Source organism: Mobula hypostoma, chromosome 11 (genome assembly GCF_963921235.1).
Source record: "Mobula hypostoma chromosome 11, sMobHyp1.1, whole genome shotgun sequence".
Classification (NCBI taxonomy): Eukaryota; Metazoa; Chordata; class Chondrichthyes; order Myliobatiformes; family Myliobatidae; genus Mobula; species Mobula hypostoma.
The window spans coordinates 100,877,756-100,905,607 of NC_086107.1; the positions used below are offsets into that span (position 1 = coordinate 100,877,756).

Below are 27,852 nucleotides of genomic sequence, written 5' to 3' on the forward strand. Positions count from 1 at the left end.
CATAGCAACGTGCGTTCCCGGGAGAGGGGAAGGGTAGGAGGAACGGGGGGAATGGCGCCGAGGAATGGCCGTGGCCCAGGCAGGGGTCGGAAACGCTGTGTGCTCACCTTCAGCGAGGAGGACAGGAGGTGAGGTTCGGGGAAGGGATGGGTAGATAGCGCCCAGCCCGGATGCGGGGCAGGAGCGCCGGCGATCCCCATTTAAACAGCACTGCAAGCCGAGGCGGGGTCTGTGGCTGCCCCGCCACATCGTGCGAGCTCAGGCCCGCGGAGTAAGAGATGTCCATCTGGAGAGGGAAAAAAGACCCTTCCGTCCGTCTAATCTGAATTGATCCACTTAATCAAGCCAGAATACTGCAGAGCACTCCGTAGGCCTTCTCATTAACATCATCATCATCAGGGCCGTGCCCAGTTTGAGCTTTGACTGCCATGGCCCACACACTCCTGTTTCGGGTCAAGTGGATCAATTCACTAGTATTAATTTCCAGTTCTCTGGCTGCTGTCTCCATCATCATTTGTCTTTGTCTTCCTCTTGCTTTCTTCCCTTCAATCTTTCCCATAATTACCGTGCATTCTAACTCCTCTTTCCTGATGACATGTCCAATGAAGTTACGTTGCCGTTTCATCATCTCATACATTTCTCTTTTTGTGCTTGCTCTGTTCATGACTTCCTTGTTAGATATTCGTTTCGTCCATGATATTCTTTGCATCCTCCTCAATAACCACATCTTTGCTGCTTCAAGCAACACACATCAAAGTTGCTGGTGAACGCAGCAGGCCAGGCAGCATCTATAGGAAGAGGTACAGTCGACGTTTCGGGCCGAGACCCTTCGGCAGGACTAACTGAAGGAAGAGCTAGTAAGAGCTTTGAAAATGGGAGGGGGAGATCCGAAATGATAGGAGAAGACAGGAGGGGGAGGGATGGGGCCAAGAGCTGGACAGGTGATTGGCAAAAGGGATATGAGATCATGGGACAGGAGGCCCAGGGAGAAAGAAAGGGGGAGCGGAGCCCAGAGGATGGGCAAGGGGTATAGTGAGAGGGACAGAGGGACAAAAAGAATGTATTTATATAAATAAATAACGGATGGGGTACGAGGGGGCGGTGGGGCATTAGCGGAAGTTTGAGAAGTCAATGTTCATGCCATCAGGTTGGAGACTACCCAGACGGAATATAAGGTGTTCCTCCAACCTGAGTGTGGCTTCATCTTTATAGTAGAGGAGGCCGTGGATAGACATATCAGAATGGGAATGGGACGTGGAATTAAAATGTATGGCCACTGGGAGATCCTGCTTTCTCTGGCGGAGAGATAATGGCATGAACATTGACTTCTCAAGCTTCCACTAATGCCCCACCTCCCCCTCGTACCCCATCCGTTATTTATTTATATACACACATTCTTTCTCTCTCTCTCCTTTTTCTCCCTCTGTCCCTCTCACTATACCCCTTGCCCATCCTCTGGGTTTTCCCCCTGTCCCCCTTTTCATTCTCCCTGGGCCTCCTGTCCCATGATCCTCTCATATCCTTTTTGCCAATCAACTGTCCAGCTCTTGGCTCCATCCCTCCCCGCCTGTCTTCTATCATTTTGGATCTCCCCCTCCCCCTTCCACTTTCAAATCTCTTACTAGCTCTTCTTTCAGTTAGTCCTGATGAAGGGTCTCGGCCCGAAACGTCGACTGTACCTCTTCCTAGAGATGCTGCTTGGCCTGCTGCATTCACCAGCAACTTTGATGTGTGTTGCTTGAATTTCCAGCATCTGCAGAATTCCTCGTCTTTGCTGCTACAATTCGTTTCCTCATGTTACTAGATATTGTCCAACATTCTGATCCATATAACATAACTGGATAAACGTAACATTTCAGTACTCTGAGGCGGGTTGTCATGTCTAGTTTAGTATTGGTCAGTATACTCTTCATTCTTGTAAAGGTGTCTTTTGCCATCCCTATTCTTCTTTTGATGTCCATGTCACACCTGCCATCTGATGTCACCCAGCTTCCTAAATAGCAAAAGTTCTGTACTTGTTTTATGTCTTCCCCGTTTATTTTCAGCCTGCAGATAGGATTCTCCTTTTTGGATATCACCATACATTCTGTCTTTTTGCAATTGATAGATAGACTCATTTTTGCACTTTCTTCAACAACTATATCAATTAAGTTTTGTATTTCTTCCTCCGTACTTGCAAATAACACAGTGTCATCTGCATATCTGAAATTATTGATGTTTTCACTGCTAACTTTGATTCCCAAGATGTCTCTTATATTTTGTAATATTGTTTCGCTGTACACATTAAACAAATCGGGGAGAAAACACACCCTTTTCTAACGCCTCTCTTGATTTTAATTAACTGACTTCTCCATCTGTTCTTACAGCGGCAGTTTGTTCCCAGTACAGATTTCTGATTAGGTGGAGGTTTTTCGAATCTAGATCTAGAGTTTCTGTAATATTTCAAATAACTTATTGTGCTTCACTTTATCAAATGCTTTTGTGTAGTCGATAAAACAAACAATCTTTTTGCACGTGAATAGCTCGTTCTGATAGTATCCTTAACATCAATATCACGTTTCTTGTACCTTTGTCTTTCACAAAACCACATTGTTCTTTATCTATTTCAGCTTGTATCTTACTTTTAGCTCTTGTCATCAAAATTCTTAGAAGTATCTTACTGATATGACTCATTAAACTATGGTCCTATGTAATTCACATTCTTTTGCTCCAGGTTTCTTAGGAAGAGTGATAAATCCTGGTTTTACAATTCCATAATTTTCAAGGACAATAATTAGTTCTATTACTAATTCATCAGGACCTGCTGCCTTTCCTTTCTTCATCTTATTTGTTGCATTACGAACTTCAGCTTTTAAAATACTTGGACTTTCAATGTTCTTCTTAATTCCTGGTTCTTTGCCTCGATCGTCTTCAAACAATTCCTGAATATACTCAGTCCATCTGTTCATAATCTCATCTTTTTCCATCATAATGGTACCGCCCTTTGCTTTCAAACATCCACCTGAAGAACAGAGGAGCTTTTTACCAGTTATATTCTAGATTTGTTATGTACCGTTTTTCGATCAGTAATAGGGATTCTTTCTAGTTGCTCACATTCCTGGTTTAACCATTCTTCTTTGGCTTTTTGATATAAGCGTTTAATTTTTTTATCTAAGAACTTATATTCCATAGGATTTGCTTTCTTCCGTCTCCTTTCTTCCATTAGATTTTTGATTTCATCTGTCATCCATTTATTCTTTGTACTTTTTTCTTTTTTAGGAATCATTGACTGTTGATTCTACCAAGGCATCCATCAGAGAGTTAAACTTAATTTCTACATGACTGCTATCATCTTCAACAGATTCTATTTCTAGACTTTGAAATCTATTCCTTACTTCAATTGTAAATTTTTGTCTTAAGTTTTCTTCTTTAATTAATTGCGAGTAGTCAAAGCCTACTGGTCCTGGGTATGACTCTAAACTGCAACCGGTGATGAGGCTCTGATTTGGGACTTTCAGAGCTTTGGGGAAAGTGGAGTTACCCCTCAATCATTCATTGCTCCCAGGGCCACTGTGACCCGGAACGGTAGCACCTGCAAGGGTTCCTGCTCAGGATACGAGCAAAGGCCAACGGCAGATCCGGCAGGTTCAGTAACTGAACTTACGACGGAGAAGGCAGATGAGCTACGACCTCAAGTGACAACGGCTATAGTACAGGCGGATGAACACTTGGGAAGAGAAATGGCGATTTCTTCAGTTCGCCCAACGGAAGGCAATAGCAAACTACCGTTGTTAGATTAAAAACGCAAACAAACAGGAATTCTGCAGATGCTGGAAATTCAAGCAATACACATCAAAGTTGCTGGTGAATGCAGCAGGCCAGGCAGCATCTCTAGGAAGAGGTACAGTCGACGTTTCAGGCCGAGACCCTTCGTCAGGACTAACTGAAGGAAGAGTGAGGACTGTACCTCTTCCTAGAGATGCTGCCTGGCCTGCTGCGTTCACCAGCAACTTTGATGTGTGTTATCGTTGTTAGATACTAGGTTTCCTAGAATCTATTTGCTAAGAAAACCATGGTCAAACTCACAAAATGTATCGCACAACAACAGCGTCAAGAGGATCTTCAAGACAATTCTGAAGGTGCTTCGCTCGGTAGAGTTGATTCTGGGCAGCAGCGGATCCCCGACCGTCATCAAACTACTGCTCATAAAATAGGCCTTCTGCAAGTTAGGAAATAATGACCGCGCTTCAGAAATGGTAGATGCAAATGTTTAATAGACGGACAGAACCCCAAGGAGGGAAACATTTTTCCTGACCACATAAAGGGCTATTTGGGTTACAGAATCTAGGGTGGATCTCCCCGCAGTCCTCTCGGTTGCATTTCACATTTACCCTCTAGTAATCAATTCTCTCTGGTATATTTACCCACCACTCATCGGCACTTCGTGGCAAGTTAAATGATGAATGCCCTCAGCTTGAATGGTCGACTCCCCCCCGCCCCCCCAATGTTGTTGAGTTCCTTCAGCATTTTCTGTATGTTGCTGAAGATTTCCAGCATCTGCAGACTCTGTGTTTGAACCTAACTTGCATGTCTAGAGTACCTGAAGTAAACGTGCGCATTCACAGGAGGATTGCTGAATGAGTGGTTGAAGCTTGGTTGCTCACTGTAGATCAAGACCATGTATCTTAGCCATGGAGGGCCATTGACCAATGGGGTTAACACGGAAAGGTGCCCACTAGTGTGGGTCAGATGGGCAGAATGACTTATTTCCTTGCTGCATGATTCGAATAACGTGCAATCTTCACAGTTGATAGAATGGCCAGTGTACTGACTGGGGTTGGTGACTTTTCATCATGGCAGATTTGGTTACGGTTATTCAGCTGAATGCGAGTGGAAATATGAATGGCCATTGACTGGTGATTTGCTTCTTGTGGATGTACAAACGTAACTTGGCATTATCAGCTGAAATCTTCATCTAAAGGTGACCAAAAAATTCAAATTCCTGAGGTAAAGTGACAACGATGGACAGCAGCTTTTGACTGACTTGAGGTATCAAGGAACTTTGGTGAAACTAAAATGAATAGGAATTGAAAACTCCATACCTCGTGCAACGATTACCGTGGCTGCTGAAGGATCGGTCACTGATCCCCTGGAGTTTCCTCATCCTGACCATCCTCTGTTGCCTCATATTGTATGGGTCTTGTTTCATGAGCACACACTTGTTCAAAAGTTGCAAATTGTTTTGGAAACATCTCTTCTGACCTTATGATGGAAGGCAGATATTTAATTATTTGGACATTGACACATGTGTTGAATGTTCTCTGTCTTCCCTCTCCATATTTTTCTGATCATCATCTTGCCACCTCTCCCCCACAAGACCATAAGATATAGAAGCAATTAGGCCATTTGGTCCATTAAGTCTGCTCCACAATTTCGTGGCTGATCCAGTTTCCCTCTGAGCCCTAATCCCCTGCCTTCTCCCTGTATCCCGTCATGCCCTGACCAGTCACAAATTTATCAGGGTAAATATACGTAAAGACTTGACCTCCACAGTTGCCTGGGGCAACGAAGTCCACAAATTCACCACTCTCCGGCTAAAGAAATCCCTCCTCATCTCCAACCTAAAAGGACGTCTGTCTATTCTGGGATTGTGTCCTTTGGTCTTAAACTCTTCCACCAAAGGAAACACCCTCTCCACATCCACTCTATCAAGGTCTTTCACTATTCGATATGTTTCAATGAGGTCACCCCTCATTCTTCTGAATTCTAGTGAATACAGGCCCAGAGCCAATGGACATTGAACCCATGAACACTACCTCGCTATAAAAATATATATGTGTGTCTCTGTGTGTTTACTGGTTTATTTATATTTTAATATGTATTGCAGTGTACTGTTGTCGCATAACAACAAATTTCACGATATATGACAGTGATATTAAATTTGATTCTGATTACTTTCACAGATGAACCCGGCACCCATCTTTGTTTTCTCAGTAAGACACTTGCCACTCCTCCCCTAATTTCCTCACACTTGTTGCAACCTTAATCTGATCTAAAAGCACTAACTTCCAAATTTCCACATTCCACAGTGGCGAGAGGCTGTTGAGAAATGACATTTGTGCTGGCCTTTTCAAGGTCCTTGTCAGTGATGAAATGTCCAAGCCTCAGCTGTATGAAGGGTCTCGGCCCGGAGAATCGACTGTTTACTCTTCTCCATAGATGCTGCTTGGCCTGCTAGGCTGCTTCAGATTTTTGTGCGTGTACAGGTGCTCTAACATGATTGTAAATTAGTTTCAATTTCTTGACCCTTTTTGACAGTTAGCTTTTGCTATTTTGTATTGAAGGGAGTTTCTAACTGGCTTTCATAAGCGAAAGGTGGAGAGAAAGAAAAAGGCCTTGGAAGAAATTAAAAAGAAACTGAAGGAGGAACACAAACGTGTGAAGGAGGAGGTGAGAAAGCATTAATTCTACCAGGTAGCCAAGTAACAGAAATGTGAAAACATTTGGTTTAATATTCCCCTTTGGTACCTTCAATTGAACCTTATGACCAACATATAGTATTGAAATCTTTGGAATCAGTGGTATTGCTTTCATGACAAAATTACATTGCTTAATCAAAATCTGATGCTGATTCACACAAAGTAATATTCACCCAGAATTTGTGGTCAGCAGCAAAGCGGGTATGCTAAGGGAAGCCAGTACCAGAGGTTGTGGAGGTATTATTTATGACCATAACCCAGTAGTATGTCATGTAAAAATAAAACTTAAAAAACTAAAGAAGCAAAAACCTAAACAATCCCTTGACTACTTGCAATTGATTGAAGAAGAAAACTTAAGACCAAAATTTACAATTGAAGTAAGGAATAGATTTCAAAGTCTAGAAATAGAATCTGTTGAAGATGATAGCAATCACGTAGAAATGAAATTTAACTGTCTAAAGGATGCCTTGGTAGAATCAGCAAAGTCAGTGATTCCTAAAAAAGAAAAAAGCACAAAGAATAAATGGATGACAGATGAAATCAAAAATCTAATGGAAGAAAGGAGACGGAAGAAAGCAAATCCTATAGAATATGAGTCCCTAAATAAAAAAAGTTAAAAGCTTATGTCAAAAAGCCAAATAAGAATGGTTAAACCAAGAATGTGGGCAAATAGAAAGAATCCCTATTACTGATCCAAAAAGGGTACATCAACAAATCAAGAATATCACTGGTAAAAAGCTCCTCTGTTCTTCAGGTGGATGTTTGAAAGCAAAGGACGGTACCATTATCATGGAAAAAGATGAGATTATGAACAGATGGACTGAGTATATTCGGGAATTGTTTGAAGGCGAAAAACCAGGAACTAAGAAAAACATTGAAGGTCCAAGTATTTTAAAATCTGAAGTTCGTAATGCAATAAATATGATGAAGAAAGGAAAGGCAGCAGGTCCTGATGAATTAGCAATAGAACAAATTATCACCCTTGAAGATTATGGAATTGAAAATCTTGCTGATTAAATCACTGACGTTTATGAGACTGGAATAATACCAGAAGAGATGAAAAAAATCAGTATTTATCACTCTTCCTAAGAAACCTGGAGTAGTAGAATGTGAATTACATAGGATCATAAGTTTAATGAGTCATATCACCAAGATACTTCTAAGAATTTTGATGACAAGAGCTAAAAGTAAGATACAAGCTGAAATAGATAAAGAACAATGTGGTTTTGTGAAAGACAAAAGAACAAGAAAGACAATATTGATGTTAAGGATGCTATCAGAACGAGCTATTCAAGTGCAAAAAGATTTGTGTGTTTGTTTTATTGACTACACAAAAGCATTTGATAAAGTGAAGCACAATAAGTTATTTGAAGTATTACAGAAAACTCTAGATCTAGATTCGAAAGACCTCCGCCTAATCAGAAATCTGTACTGGAAACAAACTGCTGCTGTAAGAATAGATGGAGAAGAGAGTCAGTTTACGAAAATCAAGAGAGGTGTGAGACAAGGGTGTGTTTTCTCCCCTGCTTTATTTAATGTGTACAGTGAAACAATATAAAAAATAAGAGACATCTTGGGAATCAAAGTTGGTGGTGAAAATATCAATAATTTCAGATATGCAGATGACACTGTGTTAATTGCAAGTACAGAGGAAGAACTACAAAACTTAATTGATATAGTTGTTGAAGAAAGTGCAAAAATGGGTCTATCTATCAATCGCAAAAATACAGAATGTATGGTGATATCCAAAAAGAAGGAGAATCTTATCTGCCGGCTAAGAATAAACGGGAAAGACATAAAACAAGTACAGAACTTTTGCTACTTAGGAAGCTGGGTGACATCAGATGGCAGGTGTGACATGGACATCAAAAGAAGAATAGGGATGGCAAAAGACACCTTTACGAGAATGAAGAGTATATTGACCAATACTAAACTAGGCATGACAACCCGTCTCAGAATACTGAAATGTTACGTTTATCCAGTTATGTTATGTGGCTCAGAATGTTGGACAATATCTAGTAACATGAGGAAACGAATTGTAGCAGCAGAGATGTGGTTTTTGAGGAGGATGCAAAGAATATCATGGACGAAACGAATATCTAACAAGGATGTCATGAACAGAGCAAACACAAAAAGAGAAATAATGTATGAGATCATGAAAAGGCAACGTAACTTCATTGGATATGTGATTAGGAAAGAGGAGTTAGAATGCACAGTAATTATGGGAAAGATTGAAGGGAAGAAAGCAGGAGGAAGACAAAGACAAATGATGATGGAGACAGCAGCAAGAGAACTGGAAATGAATACCAATGAATTGATCCACTTGACCTGAAACAGGAGTGTGTGGGCCATGGCAGTCAAAGCTCAAACTGGGCACGGCACCTGATGATGATGATGATGATGATGATTATTTACAGATCCTCCACATGCTTTTGAACACCCAGCTAAGGTACAGTCTGTACAAACAAGTGAGTGTTTGGGACAACGGTGGGATCAATCTGCTGATGCTGCAAGGCTGCGATCATCTGTAATATTTCAAAAATATTATTTATTGAAATATAAGTAATACTTATTAACTTAGGTGGCGTGGTAGTGTAGCAGTTGGCAAAACACTTTACAGTACCAGCAATCCGGGTTCAGTTCCGGCTGCTGTCTGTAATGAGTTTGCATGTCTTCCCTATGACCACGTGGGTTTCCTCCGGGCGCTCCAATTTCCTCCAACAGCCCAAAGACATACCGGTTAGTAGGTTAATTGGTCATTGTAAATTGTCCCATGATTAGGCCAGGATTAAATCGGGATTGCTGGGTGGCTTGGCTCAAAGGGATGGAAGGGCTAATTGCATGCTGTATCCCAATAAATAAAACATCTATATACAAAAAAGAATCAGAGTAATACTTCTACATTCATGTTCATACTCATTAGTGTTAACTTAAATGATTTTAGAGCCATAGCATCATTACCACTGATGTGGCCCCCTGGGGTGATTTACTCTCAGGGTTTTTGCACCTTTCTCAGTCTCTCTATGTGTGTAAGTGGGAGTGGACTGTGGTCTTTCCCCACAGAGTCATGGTGGTGGTTATACTGAGCTTTGATGCATCCCTCGGCCTGGACTATGCGAGTTGGCAGCATTCCATTACGGACCTCACTGTGCAGAGGGACCAACAAGTCTTGGGCAGCCCAAAGGGTGCCTTTCACTAAGTTGATGGCTTTCCAGGTGCACATGATGTCCGTCTTGGTGTACGTCCCTGGGAACAGCCCATAGAACAGAGATTCCTTTTATGCAGCTGCTGTGAATGAACTGAGACAAAGACCCTTGCATCCTTCTCTACACCCTCTCAGCACAGTCTGCAAAAAGATGGGTGACTGTCTCCCTCTCACTGCAGCTGTCCTGAGGGTGTCTGTACAGAAAGGATCTGACTGTGAGGGCCTCTTTTACCACTAGTCTTAGTTGTTGTTGGTGAGTTATGGCGATCAAGCAGCTTCAACCATGTGAAAACTCTGTTCAAGGCTGCATTTCCGAGTTGTGTACTGTTTAGGTTGCAGGAATGGTACCCTGCCTTAATCTGAGGATGACCTGTACCACAGCGTTCCTGAGCAGACCCTTTGTCAAACCCACTGGAAGAAGTGGAAGCTGACATTACCTCAACTCCTGGTTTATCTGAGTGTCCAAACTAACAAAGAATATTCAGAATAACAATTTAAATTATACAGTTGTTAAAAATATTTTAATTAATGTATTGAACATAAATTTTAAGCATTTAGAGATAAAGATTGAGGGAGCATCCGGCCCACAATGTGCCGACCTTTTAGCCCACTCTTAGATCAATCTAACTCTTTGCTCCCAAATAGTCCTCAATTTTTCTGTAATTCCTGTGCCCATCTAGAGATCTGAGACTTCTTTTTTCCGTCGTGAAGGTGTTTGGAATCTGCAGCACACTGCCTGAGGGGGTGGTGAAGGCAGGAACGCTTGTAATATTTTCAAAGTATCTAGAAGTCCAGTTGAATAGCCAAGGCACAGAAGACTGTAGCCCAGGTGATGATAAATAAGATTGTAATGGTTGGTTGTCATGGAGGTAATGGGCTGAAGGGCCTGTTTCAGTACTGTGATTTTTTCATTATGATAAATATTTTTTGATTATGTTCACTTTAAAAATATGAAAATATTAATGCTACTTCATTTCCTCACAACTGATCAAGTTAATTGAACTGGCTGACAGTTTCATGGAGATCCGCCAGCTATCTCCTCACTGCTGAGCTCATGTCAGACTTCCAGATGGGTGATGATTGTGGCCTCCTTTGTTTCCCAGGCTCTCTCCATTCTGCAGGTTGGAGCGTGACTGATGGGAATTCTCTGTCACTTTGGATTCTGAGGAGCTCAGTGGAAAATGTAGTTGAACAAATGCGGAGGAACAGCTGTCAGCAGGCTTGGGGCTTCCACACATGAATCTGCAGAAATCCCAGCACTGTTAACCATACCCTGCAAATTCCTGGGTCATGGGATAGACAACCAAAAGTTTGGTCAAGGGGGAAAATTGCACTTGTATTGCTAATTACATGGGTGGCGGGGCGTAGATGCATCTCTACCAAAGGAGGTGTAAGGCACTCCTTCCCTCTGCTAGCCTGCTGATCACCCTTGGGCAAGGTGTAGCATCCGCTTAGCCACCCCCCCCCCACCCACCGATCAGGGTCACGTGAAACCATGGGAGCAGGTGATGGATGGTCGTATGAGCAGCTGGTGCATATCACAAGTCCTGGTTATGCGACCACTGACACTAGGCAGACAGTCTCTGAAGAGTATTGACAACGGCTGGGGTCACCCACCTTGTAAAGACACTGCCCAGAAGAAAGCAATGGCAAACCATTTGTTTAGAAAAATATGCCAAGAGCAAACCTCATCACTATGATCGCCCATGTCATACAACACGGCACGTAACGAACAATTAGCAATCACAGGTGCAAATTAGAATTATTACGAGGAAATTTATCTCGTGTTCTTTGTGAGTAATTATTATACTTCAGATTGCTTATGGTAGAATTTAAATTTTAAGACTTAATAAAAATATCATATCAATATAACGTCACACTAAATCTCAGTCACTGATGTGGGAAATAAACTGATCATTTTTGGAACTACAGATTTAACATGGATGGGTGATTCAAGTTTGTACCATTCTTAGGTAAAATTTGAGCTATCATTTTGTAAAGTGTGTTTGCAGTGTAAATTATTGGTGCATTGGCTTCCATTAGGGACTTTGTGCATTTGATAGCTATTAGTAACTCGATATTCCCCACTGACTGTAATAGACCCTGTGTCAATACCTCTTCACTTCTGGAGATTAGCCACTAACTTGAGCTACAAGCAAAAGTATCTTCCACAATCTGTTAATTTAAAAAATGAAGTAGCATTTTTTAGTTCCTTTGATGACATAGAAGGTTGCTCTCTCTTGATTGGGATCGACCATGGATATTACGTCCTAGTTGTCTACATGAGAAACATATTATTATACAAACCAGGGCAGTACGATCTGGAGAGCCCATGCAGCAGGCTCCCTTTCTCCACACAGCTGATGAATCCAAAGAAACGGCAGATATCAACACAGTTTGGCATCAGTGGTGTTGCAGGACTTGCCAGTCAGCGTTGAGCTCAATGCAGGACTGCCTTAGGGACTAGCTCCAGATTTTTCCTCGGGGTTTACTCCCAAAGCCTTCCCCATAGGTCGGTATAGCCGCAAGGCAGTGAAATTTTGGGATCAGAGTTTTCTTTCTAGATTGCTGTGACCATGGTTGACGAGCCCCATCTTCCCAAAGTGACTGGTTTTAAGACCAGTAACGGACCTTCGCCCTTCTTCTGTCGATAGAAACGGTTCTGCCTGGCTTAGTAGCTAAGCCACACATGAAGGCCGGGAGCTGGACTTGGTTGTCAGAGGCTATTTGAGATGTACATCATTGGGAGCATTTTATAGGTAGTTGGAGCTTATCCCCACCTACACATAGTCATAATCATACTTTATTGATCCCGAGGGAAATTGGTTTTCATTACAGTTGCACCATAAATAATTAAATAGTAATAAAACCATAAATAATTGAACAGTAATATGTAAATTATGCCAGGAAATAAGTCCAGGACCAGCCTATTGGCTCAGGGTGTCTGACCCTCCAAGGGAAGAGTTGTAAAGTTTGATGGCCGCAGGCAGGAATGACTTCCTATGACACTCTGTGAACACCCCTGGCTATAACAACCTTAAGGAACCAGTGTTCTGATATTCATTGTGAAGAGCTGTGGCCAGGAACTGATGCCCGTGACATTCCACTAGTTAAGTTTCTCAACCTGAAGATGACTTATTTATTCATCCCCATTAAGAGCAGGTGATCCCATGCTATAATTCTTAAAATGGCAGTAATCAATATTACATATGTCACAGTCCCAGATTCAATCCCCATTTTGCATCGTGTTAGCTGCAATAAGATGTGTAAATCACGTCACTCAAGGTGATTTTGTGTGGCTCTTTTGGGAAAGGATAGACAGAATGTTGTTCTCAGAAAAGTGATTATAGATGCTGTGAGCCTGCGAATCTGGGACCTGAGCAAAATTACTGGAGAGGAAAAAAATCATTCCCAATACCTTTATTCAGAATAAGAAGAAAGACTTGAATTAATCTAGTGCCTATTTTGGAGTGTGACTAAAATATTTTGCAGTGGATTTAGTCTGTGTTAGAATGTAAGATGTCCTTGTCAGGAATAAAAGAATGGCATTTAAGCTCTCCTGAAACCTCGCCCTTCTTGAAACCACCTTTTTTCCATGAATATTCTTCATCTTGTGCAATTCCAAAACTTTATTGCCCATTTTTTGATAGGAAGAGCCTAAGCAGTCCAGACCCTGGCTGTCACCAATGTGCAAGCACATTGCATTAAAGGTTATTGGAAAAGATTTGGAAGCAGCAACCATAGTTAATTTATTTTCCCACCTCCTATCTTAGGGGTACTATAGTGTTTCTTATTTACTGCCTAGTTATCTTGATAACACTATTGCATTGTTGCTCTAATCTAATTAAATTTTCTATTAATCCTTTGGGATGGTTCAGTGGTTCCATTCAATATCAGAGAATGTATATAGTATACAACATGAAGTTCTTGCTCTTCGCAGACATCCACAAAACCGGAAGAGAACCCCAAAGAATGAAAACACAAGAAGGACCCCGAAGCCCCCTCTCCCCCCTCCCATGCACAAGCAGCAGCAAAGCATCAACCTTCCCCCTCCCACTTATTTCTGCCTGAAGCATCAGCACCCTCCACCCACCAAGCAAGCAAAAGCAAAGCCCCCAAACAGACCATGATCTGCAGTCCACCCAACACTATTATTCAGCCAAGACTTCGACATGCTGCAGGCGTGCGTTTGTTTTCTCTCTCTCTCTCTCTCTCTCTCTCTCTCTCTCTCTCTCTCTCACACACACACACACACGGGACAGAGAGGTATCACCCTTTCCACAGCGAGAGGGGAGACCAAACAACCCATAGCCGCTGTTATAATGTTACAGTCTGCCATGTTGCTTTTATTTCCAATATTGTGAAAGTATGTGATTTGAAGGCGGTCCTACAACTGAGATCACATCCCAACCCATGTGAGCATTGGGATAGGTGACCAGAAGCTTGGTTAAAGTGACAAAGGTCGAGAGGTTTACGAAATATTTGCAACATAATTGTACATTCCTCTTGGCTTCATCAATTCTGATTTTCATGTTGTCTATAAGTTGTCTTCTTTCTCACCATGACTCACCCCTTCATCAAATCCACCTACTCCTTTCTCTCATGTACATTTAAGTGCATCTATCCTAGTCTCAACTACTGCCACTGTTAATGAATTCTATGTTTCCGAGTAAGGATTTTCTTTCTGACTTCCCCAGTGGCCATCTTATATTTATGGTCCATGGCAGTATGACAAGAACATTTGTTTAAAAAAAATGAAGTGCAGAGTTTGGTTCTAGATTGCCAGTAATGAAGCAGTGAAAGTTGGGGTGTTACAATGGAATTATTCTGAAATATTTCCTAATCTTCATCTTTTATTGATTTGCAGAGGCGTAAAGAATATTTGAAGATGTACAAAGAAAGACAAGAAGCTTTGGGTAACTTGCATTTTTTTAATCAAAGTAGATGCTGATTTTACGTGCAGTCGAACTACACAGCCAGGGTTTTTGCTTGGGGTTTTTTTTAAGGGCACATTCTCAGCACCAGCCATTTTCCAGCCACATTTATGACTCTGGAGTTCAACAGCTAGAGTCTCAGCTCTCGTTCATGACTGAAGTATGGTGATGAACAGACTAAAACTCTGCAGAATCTTTTTCCACTCCTCTCCTGACTCTCATTGGGAATGAAGTTATATACAGGCTCTGTTAAGTCTTCTAGCTTCATGTTATTTGTCCATGTGCAAATCTGTATCTAACATCCCTCGTGAATAATCCTCATGTCATGAAATATAAGTGGTTCTTTGGAAGTGCTAAGCTCCTCCCAGCCCCTCTTTCTTCTGCTCTTTATTAAGTGCTTTCTTTGTCTTTTATGTGTCAGGATTTGTCCACTGGGGTTGGGTGGGATTACAACCAGAGGTCATGGATTGAGGGCGAAAGGTGAGAAGTTTAAGGGGAACATGAGGGGAAACCTCTTCACTCAGAGGGTGGTGAGAGAGTGGAATGAGCTCCCAGCATAAGTGATGCATACAAGCTTGATTTCAAGAGAAGATTAGATATCAATCAAATCAACTGAGAAAGACACTCAAAGACACTCCCACTTGACTGGAAACATTTCCACTGAAAATATTTCACTGTTCCTTGCAGCTAAGAAATCCTTTAGAATTGTACTCACTGCTGGAGGAAATGAGGTAACCAGATTGGGAACGGCAAGGTCCCACAAACTACAACGTGTTAATGTCCAGAGAATCTAATGATCTTGGTTTTGGGATAATTTTGGTAAGGATATTGAAGAGCACTCCCCTTCTGTATAATACTTCACAATCTTTTTGAGAGAGCTGGAAGTATTCATTGAAATACCAGCATTCATTTGGAACATGCTCTTCACTTTAATGTAGCTGTTTTGATTTGTCCTCGGAATGGAGTCTGGGACATCCAGTTTGTAGCCCTACCACCTCCATGACGAAAAGTAAGGGATCATCTAACTTATTCCGGGCAGGGTAGCTCAGTGGTATGGCAGGCCTTGACTCCGGGTCATTAACCAACATCCATCAGACCCTGCATAATCCTATAGATCAGGCAGTAGCTAACGCAACTCACTTAAAAAAGGATGGAGGGAGAAAACCGGGAACTATAGATTAGTTAGCCTGAGATACAGAGAGTGAAAAAATCGGTCAAAGTTAGCATAGATTTATGAAAGGAAAATCATTGTGCTTGACAGATTTACAGGCAGGATTTGAGTATGGAACTATTAGAGGGAGAAGCAGTGTATGTGGTATATTTGGATCTTCAAAAAGATTCAGCAAGATTCCACATGAGAGTCGCATGTGGGAATGAAGAACTGGTTGGCAGACTGGAAAGAAAATGTGCCCTTTTCCAACTGGCAAGCAGTAGCTAATGGAGTACCATGGTGTTCTAGCAATGGCCTGATGTATGAAGAGAGGAGTGACTGGACTTCTGTTTGCTAGAATTTAGAAGAGTATGAGAGGGACCTTGCAGAAGTTTGAGGAATCCTAATGGGACTAGACAGACTGAAAGTGTAATCCTAACTGTGGTGAAGTCTGAACGTAAGCCGTTTAGAACCGACATGAGGAATTTCATTCAAATGTTTGGTGAACCTGTGGTTTAGTTGAACCCAAGATATATTAAAGAAGAAATCGAGTTTATGTTTTTAGGGTTAATGTGATCAAGGAATATTGGATCAACTGTGATGCTCTTAAATGGCAAAATAGGCTCAAAGGGCCAAAAGGCCTTCTGCTACTCTTAATATCTATGTAAGGAAATATGTGCACAGAAGGAACTTGTATTTCTTCACTTATTTCACTTGTATTTCATAAACCTTTCTGTTTCACTCATCACTTTTAAAACACTGCTTTAATTTTTACATTTTGCTCTTTTTTTTATTTTGGTCACCTTGTCTAACCATATTGTGTATCTGTGTAAAATTGTCTTATTGTGCTCCTTTGAGAAGCTTGGGATATTTTATCAGGTTGAAGACTATATAAGTGTAGATTATTGGCACGTTTCAGATCTCAAAAGGTCCCAGTACAGTTTTTAATTCCTGTTAGATACTCTGTGCCCATTGCATTCTGGGAATACATGTGCTTCAAGATGGTTGTGTTGTTTCCTGTTTACTTACAGAGGAAGCTGATGAGTTAGATCAACTGGCAACCTCCAAGAAAGAGTCTATTCAATATGACCATCCAAATCACACGGTCACCGTGACAACGATCAGCAATATTGATTTGGCTGGCAGGAATTTATTCCCCCATCGTGCCAATCAGGTAACTAAATAGTTGAAACTGAAGGAGAGGCAAGGGCAGAATTATTTGATTGGTAACAATCTTAAAAACATATGGAATATTTTAGTATAAATATACGATTTGCCACTACGACATCTGCTATCATAACGCTGTCAGTTTTGACGAATGGTACGCAACTGAAACTTTCCAGAAGCTATCACTACTTGCTATAAACACAAGAAATTCTGCAGACACATAAATATAAAATTTGCCACTATGACATTTGCTATCATAATACTGTCAGTTTTGACGAATGGTACACACCTGAAATTTTCCAGAAACTATTACTACTTGCTATAAACACAAGAAATTCTGCAGATGCTGGAAATCCAATGCAACACACACAAAACCCTGGATGAACTCAGCAAGTCAGACAGCACGCATGGGAATGAACAAACAGTTGATGTTTCGGGCCGAGACCCTTCTTCTGGACTTACTACTTGCTGCTCTCTCTCTTTATTCTCCTGCTGGGAATCCGCTAGTAGAGGACCAATAGGCCTCTATTCAATTACACTGCTATATAATCTTAGAGAGCAGATAATTCCACCTCCCCATCACAAAGACGTGGGTGGTTGGTTAATTAGCCACTTTATGTGTAAGTGGTAGAATCTGGGGGGAGTGAATGGGAACGTGAGGGAATAAAATAGGATTAGTGTAAATAGATACTTGACAAAGGGCCTGTTTCTGTGCTGTGTGACTCTATAAATACTGTTCAGTCAGCAGCTCTAGGAGGAGTTTCAGTTCTAGGTTCTGTGTGTACTTGTACATCAGCAACTTGCATTTTATTAACACATATCACATAGTAAAAGGTGCAAGGCATTTCCCAGAAGTGACATCAAACAAAATCTGATATTTTGAGGAGTTAGGGTGAATGACTCCAGGCATGAAGGGATACGGGGAGAAGGCTGGAGACTGGGGCTGAGAGGAAAAATGGATCAGCCATGATGAAATGGAGCAGACTCGATGGGCCGAATGGCCTAATTCTGCTCCTGTGTCTTATGGTCTTATTGTTTGTTCGTTATGTGCCGTGTCATATGACGTTGGCGAGCATGGTATTTCCATGATCATGATTGTTCTTGGCAAATTGTTCTACAAAAGTGGTTTGCCATTGCCACCTTCTAGGCAGTGTCTTTATTAGACGGGTAACCCCAGCAAATATCAATACTCTTCGGAGATAAAACCATAAGACATAGGAGCAGAATTAGGCCATCTGGCCCTTCGAGTCTGCTCCGCCATTCAATCATGGCTGATCCTTTTTTTTCTCCTCCTCCCATGGCTTCACATGACTCTGATCGGGGCCTAAGCAGGTGCTACACCTTGCCTATAGGTGACCTGCAGACTAGCAGAGGGAAGGAATGCCTTACATCTCCTTTAGTAGGGATGTATCTCTACACTGCTACCTTTATGGTCTTAAAATCTACCACTTTGTCCAGGCTACCTTTATAAGATAATATCAAATTTTGATAACTTGCAAATTGCCCCTATCTGTTACTCCAGAGCTGTTATTTCAACACAATTTATATTTTTATGCATTTTAATCTGCCTCAAATTTCAATAGGAAATAAACTGAATCTGAGCAGCTACTTCACTCTTCAATCTCATAACTGAGGAATTTACACTGTTGGAGGTATTCCTTTACTCTTCATTGCCACTGGAGACCAAGTGTGGGGGTTACTGAAATTGTCTTTGTGCTACAAATGTAAAGGAAGCATTCTTAAGGTTTAGAAAGCAAAAATCAGACTGGGTTCTTATGGATTAAAAACATAACAGGAAAGTGCTGAAGCAGGGAATTCTGGAGGCCAAAAGAGGCCTTGAAATGTTCTTGTCAAGCAGGGTCAAGAAAGTCCTAAGGCATTTTAACAAGAGGATAACTAAGGAGAGGGTAGGTCGACTCAAAGATAAAAGAAGGGAATTTGTTCTTGGAAGTCAGAGCAAGTGTCAAAGGTATTAAGTGAGTGTTTTGTGTCGGTATTTACTGAGGACGAGGATTTGGAGTAGTGTGAAGACAGAGCTGGGCATGCAAATGTGCTGTGATGTTTTAAGAATAAGGGGAGAGTCCAGAGTCTGATGAAAAGCATTGAGGTGAATAAGTCCCCAGGGCCCAGAATATTGAAAGAAGCAAGTGAGGAGATTGCTGTGCCTTTGATGAAGATCTTTGTGTCCTCCCTGGCAACGGGCAAGGACCCAGAGAATTAGATAGCAGCAGATGTCGTGCCTTTCTCCAAGAAAGGAAATAGGGATAACTCAGGTAACTATAGGCCAGTGAGCTTCACACTGGTAGGGAAGCCTTTGGAGAGGATACTGAGGGATAGAATTTGTGCACATTTGGAAAGGCATGTTTTTGTGTAGGCAGGTTATGCCTTACAAATTTGATCAAGTTTTTTTTCAGGAGGTGACAAAAGAGGTTGATGGAGTGAGGCAGTGGACTTTATCTACATGGATTTCAGTAAGGCATTTGATAAAGTTCCTCTTGGTAGGTTGATGCAGAACATAAAAGTGTCTGGGATTAAGGGTGAATTGCAAGTTTAGATTCAAAACTGCTTTCCCCATAGAGGACAGTAGGGATGGAAGGCTGTTACTCTGGAGATCCGTAACCTTTGTTGTGGAGACTTTTGTTTATGATCAACAGGCAACCTCTGATTGTCTCAAGATGGCGCCAATAAGTATTGACTCTATGTGTGCAGCTCTGAAGGAAATCATCAAAGATTGCCATTTAGGAATCCACAGACACAGCCACAAGTACTTCAGTAAGCAACATTGTTAAACAATCTATCAATATTCAAACCTAGCAAATCAGTGGACCCTGGACAGCAGAATTCATGCTGTGAATGCATTTCCCCTCTAAGAAAACAGAAGCGTGGAAGCTGAGCCAGTCTGTAGGTACGATTGAAACACAGGCTTTAGACCCCCACTCCTGACTATCCTGCTGGTAAATATAGTGTCTCTGGAAAATAAAACTGAAGATCTCAGAACTAGACTGCAGTATCAGAGGGACATCAGGGACTGCTGTGTACTTTGCTTTACGGAAACATGGCTATCCCCTGCATCACTGCAGCCCGATAGCTTCACTATTCTCTGCAAAGACAGGACAGCTCAGTCTTTGAAAGGTAGATGAGATGGAGTATGCTTTATGATTAACTCATTGAGGTGCACAGGTTCCGGGTCCAATGTATTGATGCAATTACAAAGAAGCCACAACAACAGCTATATTTTATTTGGAGTGTGAGGAGACTTGGTATGTCACCAAAGACTCTTGCTAGTTTCTACAGGTGTGCCTTGGAGAACATTCTAACTGGTTGCATCACTATCTGGTGTGGAGGAGCCACTGCACAGAATCAGAAAGTTATAAACTCAGCTAGCTCAATCATGTGCACTAGCCTCCCCAGCATTGGACATCTTCTAAAGGCAATGCCTCAAGAAGGCAGCATCCATCATTATGGACCCCCATCATCCAGGACGTGCCCTCTCATTGCTACCATTAAGGAGGAGGCACAGGAGCCTGAAGACATCCTGTCATTGTTTCAGGGACAGCTTCCTCCCCTCCACCTTCAGATTTCTGAATGGAAAATGAACCCATGAACAGTACTTCACCTTTTTGCGCTCTCTGTTTGCATCACTTAAGTTTTTATATATATCTTATTTAAAAGTTATATTTTTATTATATATTGCAATGTACTGCTGCCGCAAACCCACAAATTTCATGACATATACCAATTAAATTAAATTTGATTCTGATTCTCATGTATATCAATGATTTGGATGAAAATTTAGGTGGGTGGAGTTGTGGACAATGTAAAGGACTAACAAAGAATACGGTGGAATATAGACCAGGTACAGGCATGGTCAGAGTTTAACGGACAGGTGGAAATTAATCCAGGGAAAAGTGAGGAATTGCACTTCAGGAGGTAAAATGAAATACGAAAATATACGCTTAATGGGAGACCCCTTAATGACGTCAAGGTACAGAGGGACCTTGGGGTCCAGATCCATAGTTCATTGAAAGTGCCTACACAAGCTGATAAGGTAGTAAAGAAGTTGAATGGCATATTTGACTTTTCTGAAATGGAAGTTGAATATAAGAGTCAAGCTGCAACTTTATAAAACTTTAGTCAGACTGTACTTGGAGTATTGCATTCAATTCTGGTTGCCCCCTTATAGGAAGGGTGTGGAGAGGGCACAGAAGATATTTACCCAGATTCTGCTTGATTTAGAGGATTTGAGCTATAAAGAAAGGTCGTACAAACTTGCTCTCCCTAGAACTTCAAGGGCCGAGGGGGAAGCCTGATAGACGTTATCAAAATTATGAGAGGCATAGGATGGGGTAGAAGGTCCAAATATTTTCCCCAAGGTAGAAACGTCAAACAATAGACATCATGCTTTTAAGGTTACGGGGAGAATTTTAAAGGCAAAGTGAGGGCAACTTTTTTACGCAAAGAATTGTAGTTGTCTGGAATGGGTTACCAGGGGTAATTGTGGATTCAGGGGCGGTCTCATGGAATTTAAGAGGCTTATAGACACATGAAAATGAAGAGAATGGAGGTATTTGGAGAGAGCTTTAGTATAAATGTCATAAGATTTGTATGGCCTGTCCATTACTGTCCTGTTTCTATGTACTAATTGTGTTTAAGTGGCTTTCTTTTCTTATTTTTGGAGTCGGAAGAAAATGAGGAAGAGCAGGCACAGGAGAATGATGTGGAAGAGGAAATGCTTGTGAAAACCAACAACCCATTACCGAAGAAACGAGATGAGCCCATATTATCTGCAAAGTAGGTGGAGTATTTTGAAACATATCATTTGGTAAACTTTTAATCTATTTAGAGGTCAAGTGCAGCTAAATTGAATATGTGATGTCCTGTAGAACAGTATACTATAAACAGATCCCTGTTCAGTCTTTTCTGTCTTGCAGTGCCACGTCTGCCAAGCTCCTAGCTAAGTCTGACAAGTTGAGCCTCTGGCAAACTACTTCAGTCATCAATTAATAGTAGGTGGCAGAGTCTATGTATTCAGCTTTGACATGTGATGTGGATTCCTCCAGCTGACGGACAAAGAAATACTTGGGAAGCATCTATCACTGTTCCTTTTAAGATTGCACCTCATTTTTGCTTATCACCTCAAGTAAGGGCACAAGGAATTAATCGCCTAAGAGGAAAGTACATTTAAAAATACAGTACTGTGCAGAAGTCTGAGCCACGTATTTTTCGGTAGGAGGGTACCTAAGGCTTTTGCACAGTACTGTAAATGGCAATAAGGTTCGTTCCCTGATGACCTCGATGCCTTTTATGCTTGCTGTTAGGGAGTATTCTGGGGTTATGTGAATATAGCAGATATTAATTCAAACAAGAACCAGTCCAGTTCTTAAATGTAAATGTAAATTGCAAGCAGTAAATTGATATTATAGTACTGTCAAAAGACTTTTGTACTTAAAATCTGCTTTACCCTCTTTTTTTATATAATGCATCGATGTCCATCCCTCACTGTAAGACCGAGGCTCACACCGTATATCCTCCCACGCTCCCTTTTTTTGGGATTTCACTGGATCAGAGTCCCCCTGCCACTGCGAACAGGAGAGATTGGTCTTAGCTAGGGGTCGGCAACCTTTTTGTCTCTGTGGGCCGGATCGCGTATTAATGAGCAGACGGTGGGCCAGATAAATGCCATAAAAAGCTTGAAATATAGGAATTATCCATTTAAATATACCTAGTTATGTTTTGCCTCAAATTAATAAACAACGCATGCTAGAAAATCAATTGTGCTTAACCAAGGATGCCAATTAGTAATCAAGAACTCAGTTTAGTTGCAATTTATTTTAATCAAGGCATCTTTTGAATCTATTAAAAGGACACAAAGAATCTTTAAACATAAAACGTATGAACATGATGCATTGAATGGTGGTAAATTAAGTATAATAAAAAGAAAATTTTAATGCAAACAGTCGATAAATCACTGTGAAACTTGATGCTGCTTGTTGCTTGAAAGCTTCTCAATATCGGGTGTCAGACTTGTTGATGCCAAGAGCAAGACTTTATCCAGATGGGCATCAGTCAATCTTGTTCTCAAATGGTTCTTGGTGTGCTTCATTTTTGAAAATAATTGCTCGCACAGATTAGTGCTGCCAAACAATGATGCCATCTTTTTTGCATGGTCCACTAAGTTAGGATACTTCCCACTTGGATGAATATATTTTCAATAGAAGTCAAGCACTGACACATCTTCAGAATGAAATTTCGATCTCAATATGTCATCACACTGCATCTCAATCAATTCCATTTGAAAAATTTCTGATGCAGTGTCCACTTCCACATCAAATGGAGTAGCAAACAGCTCGAACTCATTTGCATGCAAGTGAAAATCAGCAAAACGAGATGAAAACTTTTCTCAATTCTTGGACCATATTCACAAAAAATGCCTGGATCTTGTGCTTTACTTTTTTGAAAAGTGGGAAAATGTGCACAATTTCCTTTTTGAAGCTGGTGCTCCCACAATTGCAGCTTTCTTTCCAATATGGCGGGTCTTGTAATGTTGCCTGATATTTGCAACCTTCTTCACAGCAACATTTTCTAGGCAAATGAGACAAACTGGTATCTGAAAACCTGCGTGTGCACAGAGAGTATCTAATACATATTAGTAAGGTAGTCTGCCTTCCCGTCATTCGTATATACCAGTGTTTGGTTTGGAACAAAACAGAACCTGGGGCCAGTGTAACAAGACACCATGCATGTCCATCAGTGTGGTCGCGTGAAACACCCAGAATAAGGAAAAATCGCTTGTGGGCCGGATAAGCATAGTATCCCAATATTTGCTCGTGGACCGTAGGTTGCCTACCCCGGTCTTAGCGGTGCATTGAAGAGTTTGATTTGCTAGGAAGCAGTAGGTTGGAGATCTGGTGATCACTGAGGGATTGTGATCTGACTACTTTTCCCAAGCTAGTAAATACAAGTAATGGAAGTTATTTTAGTATTGCTGATGTGAGGTCAGGTGACCTGCAGCTTTCAATGTACATGATCAAAAATTTGCAGAATGAGAGCAAAAGCCCACTCACTTCACATCCACTGTAGCTGGTCAGCTGCTCATTCAGTTAGATCATGGCTGAATACATCTTAATCTCAACGTCTTACTTTCATGCTTCCATAAATCTTAATACCCTTGACTGATTAATAACCTCAATGCTGTATGTCTAGATTGACCATTATCCACCACCAACCCTCCAGCTTCTCACAACATGTAGAAATGTGGGAGTTCCAGATACCTGCACTAGTCCTCGCATTGTTTCCTGAATCACCCTGAATAAACTGTTTCCAATCCCAGATTATTTTTTTTACTGGCTTGTTCTAAAATTTCCCATCAGAAGAAATAGCTTCTCTGTTCACTCTATCAATGCACTTAATCACATTAAACACTTCAGTTAGTTTATCACGTAATCCTCTGGATTCAAGGCAAGTAAATCATAGAATAGTTATGCTGTAAAAGCAGTCTGTGCCAATTCCTAATAGAGCAATCCCATCAGATCCCTTCCCCTGTTTGTTTCCCATAGATTGACAAATTATTCTGCTCTGAAAGCATGTATTAATTCTAATCACCATCTCTACAAAGTGAATTCCATAACTGAACTACCAAATTAATTATTTTCTTCCTGCATCCCTGGCATTCTTTTCTCGGTTTTAAATCTTTGATTATGGTTTTGGTCCACTTAGTAATGGAGATTGGCTTCCTTTTATCTATCTTCTCTTAAGCCACTCATGGTCAGGCACATCTCTACAAATCTCTTCTTGGCCATCTTTCCTCCAAGGGAAATCTCATTGCATTAAACTAAGAGCAACACAAACAAAATGCTGGAGGAAAGCAGGTCAGGCAGCATCTACAGAGAGGAATAAACAGTCAGCGTTTCCGGCTGAGATCCTTAATCAGGACTGGTTTCCAGTATCTGCAGAATTCTGAACTAAATAATTCTAATTTGAGCAATTGTTTGGCCTTTCCCATTATTATTCTAAACCAGGTGTTCCCAACCTTTTTTTCTAATGCCTTGGACCCCTACTGTTAACCGAGGGGTCCATGGACCCCAGGTTGCGATCCACTGGTCTAAACCTAACGATCCACTGACCGACAGACCAGTAAGTCCAACTCTTTCAACAATCAGATCCAATAATGCCTCCTTCAGAAAGTTCTCACCTTTTAATGTTGTTCTAATCAATATCGGGGTAACTAAACTCCTTCTCTGTGATCACCACACTCCATTTCTTGTAAATTTCTGTAATTTGCCTGCCGATCTCTCCTCACAATTTTGTGGTCTATAGAAAACCCTTAGTAGTTCCATTCTTGGTTAACTTTAACCATATGGATTCTATACTTGACCTCTCAAACACCCCTATTCCCCAGGATTAATTAACTTCCTGGAGATAGTCTCACCTAACATTTTCTCTTCTCTTTCTTTTCAAAATCTTAGTCTTTCTTTTATTCTATTTTCATTGTTCATGCTATCATTACCTTTATTTAAGCAACACACATAAAAGTTGCTGGTGAACGCAGCAGGCCAGGCAGCATCTCTAGGAAGAGGTACAGTCGACGTTTTGGGCCGACACCCTTCGTCAGGGCATTAATGACCCTTTGTCATTAACTTTATTTGTAGCTTGCCTGGTACCTCCATCTTTTGATTTGGCAGGATTAATTTCCTAGAGAGGTTGTATTGTCCTGACTTAGTGGAAGGAAATGTTCTAAGTTTAAAACACATTTATTTTCAAACTGTGTATGCAGTATACAATGCTGAGGTTCTTCTTTCCGCAGGCAGCCATACAACAAACACCATGGAACCTGCTCAAAGAAAACATCAAACACACAATGTGTGGGGGAAGAAAAGAACAAATCATGCAAACGGCAAAAAAATAAGTGAATAACACACAAAATATTAAATATCAAACCGCAGGGTCCTTGAAACGGTCCATGAATGTTCAGTTCATTTTAGTGCCGCGTGCAGGCCACAGATCCAGTCCGCGTCAAAGCGCCCCGATCAAAATCACGCAGAATAGCAACTTTAAAAAAGTAACCAGAGACACCTGTAACATGAACCACAGACTCCTCTAAAAATGAGTCCACTCTATGAGCCACGCTGATCAAACCTTGCCCAAGACCCCTTGTCCTTCCTCTGGCAGCAGCGAGTGAGAGGGAGACCGATCAAACACAGGCAGGCAATGCGGAACACCCGCTTGCCTTCCGCTCTTGTCCTCGTTGATTTCAGTCTTGCTCGGCGCTTTAATTGGTGAGTAACGGGTTCGTGCTCCGCCAAGCCACCCACTCTGTTCTCAACTAGCCGAATTCTCCCAGAGACCCCAAAAGCACCAGATCACTGAGTTGGCCCAAAAACACATCATCAAAATGTAAAATTACAGGTTCCAGTTGCACACAGATTTCTAGTTCATGCATTATATTCCTGATTATAATCCATCTGATCCTTATTGATTTCATCTCTGCCTCCCTCCACCCTCTTCTTTATTTTTCCTGCAGATCTTTTAATTTGATATATTTAGTTTGTAAACCTGAGTGTCTTGTAACCACAGTTCAGAAACAGCATTCCTTCTATCTACACTTCATTAAAATTATTTCTTACACTCTCTGCTTGTAAAAAAAGTTATTTAAATCACACATTCCACTCTCAGCTCTGTTCTTCTCTCATGTAATTCATGTCCTAAAGAATCATTTCAGACTTCCAGCTAGTTATCTGTTTATTTAATAATTCTTTCCTTAAACATTAATATTTTAACAACTTGAATAATAAGTGCACAATAGTTTATAATTTCATTTACTTTGTAATCATTATTTTAAAAAAACAATTCAAATTACTGGTTAATGTAAAACACCAGTGCTCTTTGTATTTCTTTGTTACTAGTAAAGTATATTAAATAGGCTAGGTTTCAAGTTTCATTTTAAATAGACTGAAGCTTCCTCACAATGTTTTAGACTTTGAAACAACTATCACTGTTTTGTTTTGCCAGGATTTCTTCGCTGACGTCTGCACTACACACAGCAAGTAGAAATAAGAAAGGAAAGAAGAGGAAACATTCTCGTGATAAGGTCCAGCCCCCCATCAAAGGCAAAACCACAAAATCACAAAGGAGAAAACGGACGGGAAAACTAGGGGGTGAGATGTGAGTCTCATGAACCCTTTCTCTTGGACCTCTCTGCTCCAAATCACACAAGAAGTGATATCAGTGCTTGAACTGAATAATCAAAATCTCAAGGCCTCTTTGTAACTGGAGGCAGTTTGGCCAGAAGATTGTTTGCTACACTTGGAAGATGCCAGATCAATCCTTGTAAGGGCCCTGTGTTTGAATTTTGTTTTTAAGATAATATTTCTCCTCCTGATAAATATGAATAAGAGAGTATTTATTTTAGAACGAATGTTTCTTATTCAGGTCCTTGGCATCCAATATGCATTGTTCTTCATCTACCAAGTTCCTCAATCCACAACATGGCTGTCACCTGTGATATATGTGAAACCTGCTAATGTGGTCCATGTAACCTTACAGGAGTTTGGGCATCTCTTTGCCAACTACTTAAAATCTACAATGAGATAAAGGCTATTCAGTCCAGCCTGCTCTGCTTGGAGTTACAGGTATTCTGAGGTGGACTTTTATCTTCATTTGGCCTCTGCTACCTGTCCTGAAAGGCACACAGAAGTTCCACGAGGTACACTTGGAATATCAAATGATTTTATTAATAAATTTCTATCCTTTTTTTTCCACTATGTCTTCTTTAAGCTCACTTGTGAAGGTGCCAGTTAAACCTGAGAGTCCATTACTGTGTTGATACGTGGGGAATTGGTTTCTGATTTGTTCCAGCTTAAGAATTTAATGTTGCATCTTTGGCCTGATGCTGAATGTACAGGTTATATTGTTTTTTTTTAACCTGACTGAATCCATTCT

General features: G+C 41.0%; 1 protein-coding gene across 2 annotated transcripts; it reads left to right on the forward strand.

The window, feature by feature from the left end:
* nol12 (nucleolar protein 12) lies at window positions 1–27,630 on the forward strand. 2 transcript variants are annotated; one of them, XM_063062687.1, is made up of 6 exons: window positions 1–128; window positions 6,324–6,429; window positions 14,531–14,579; window positions 16,779–16,921; window positions 21,593–21,705; window positions 26,923–27,630. In XM_063062687.1, exons 1-6 carry the CDS (start codon window positions 52–54, stop codon window positions 27,077–27,079), a joined length of 645 nt encoding a protein of 214 aa, XP_062918757.1. In that variant the 5' UTR covers window positions 1–51; the 3' UTR covers window positions 27,080–27,630. The 2 variants fall into 2 exon arrangements, with proteins under 2 accessions (XP_062918757.1, XP_062918756.1); XM_063062686.1 differs by having other exon boundaries at window positions 16,779–16,920; window positions 21,589–21,705.
* Window positions 27,631–27,852: the final 222 nt, after the last annotated feature.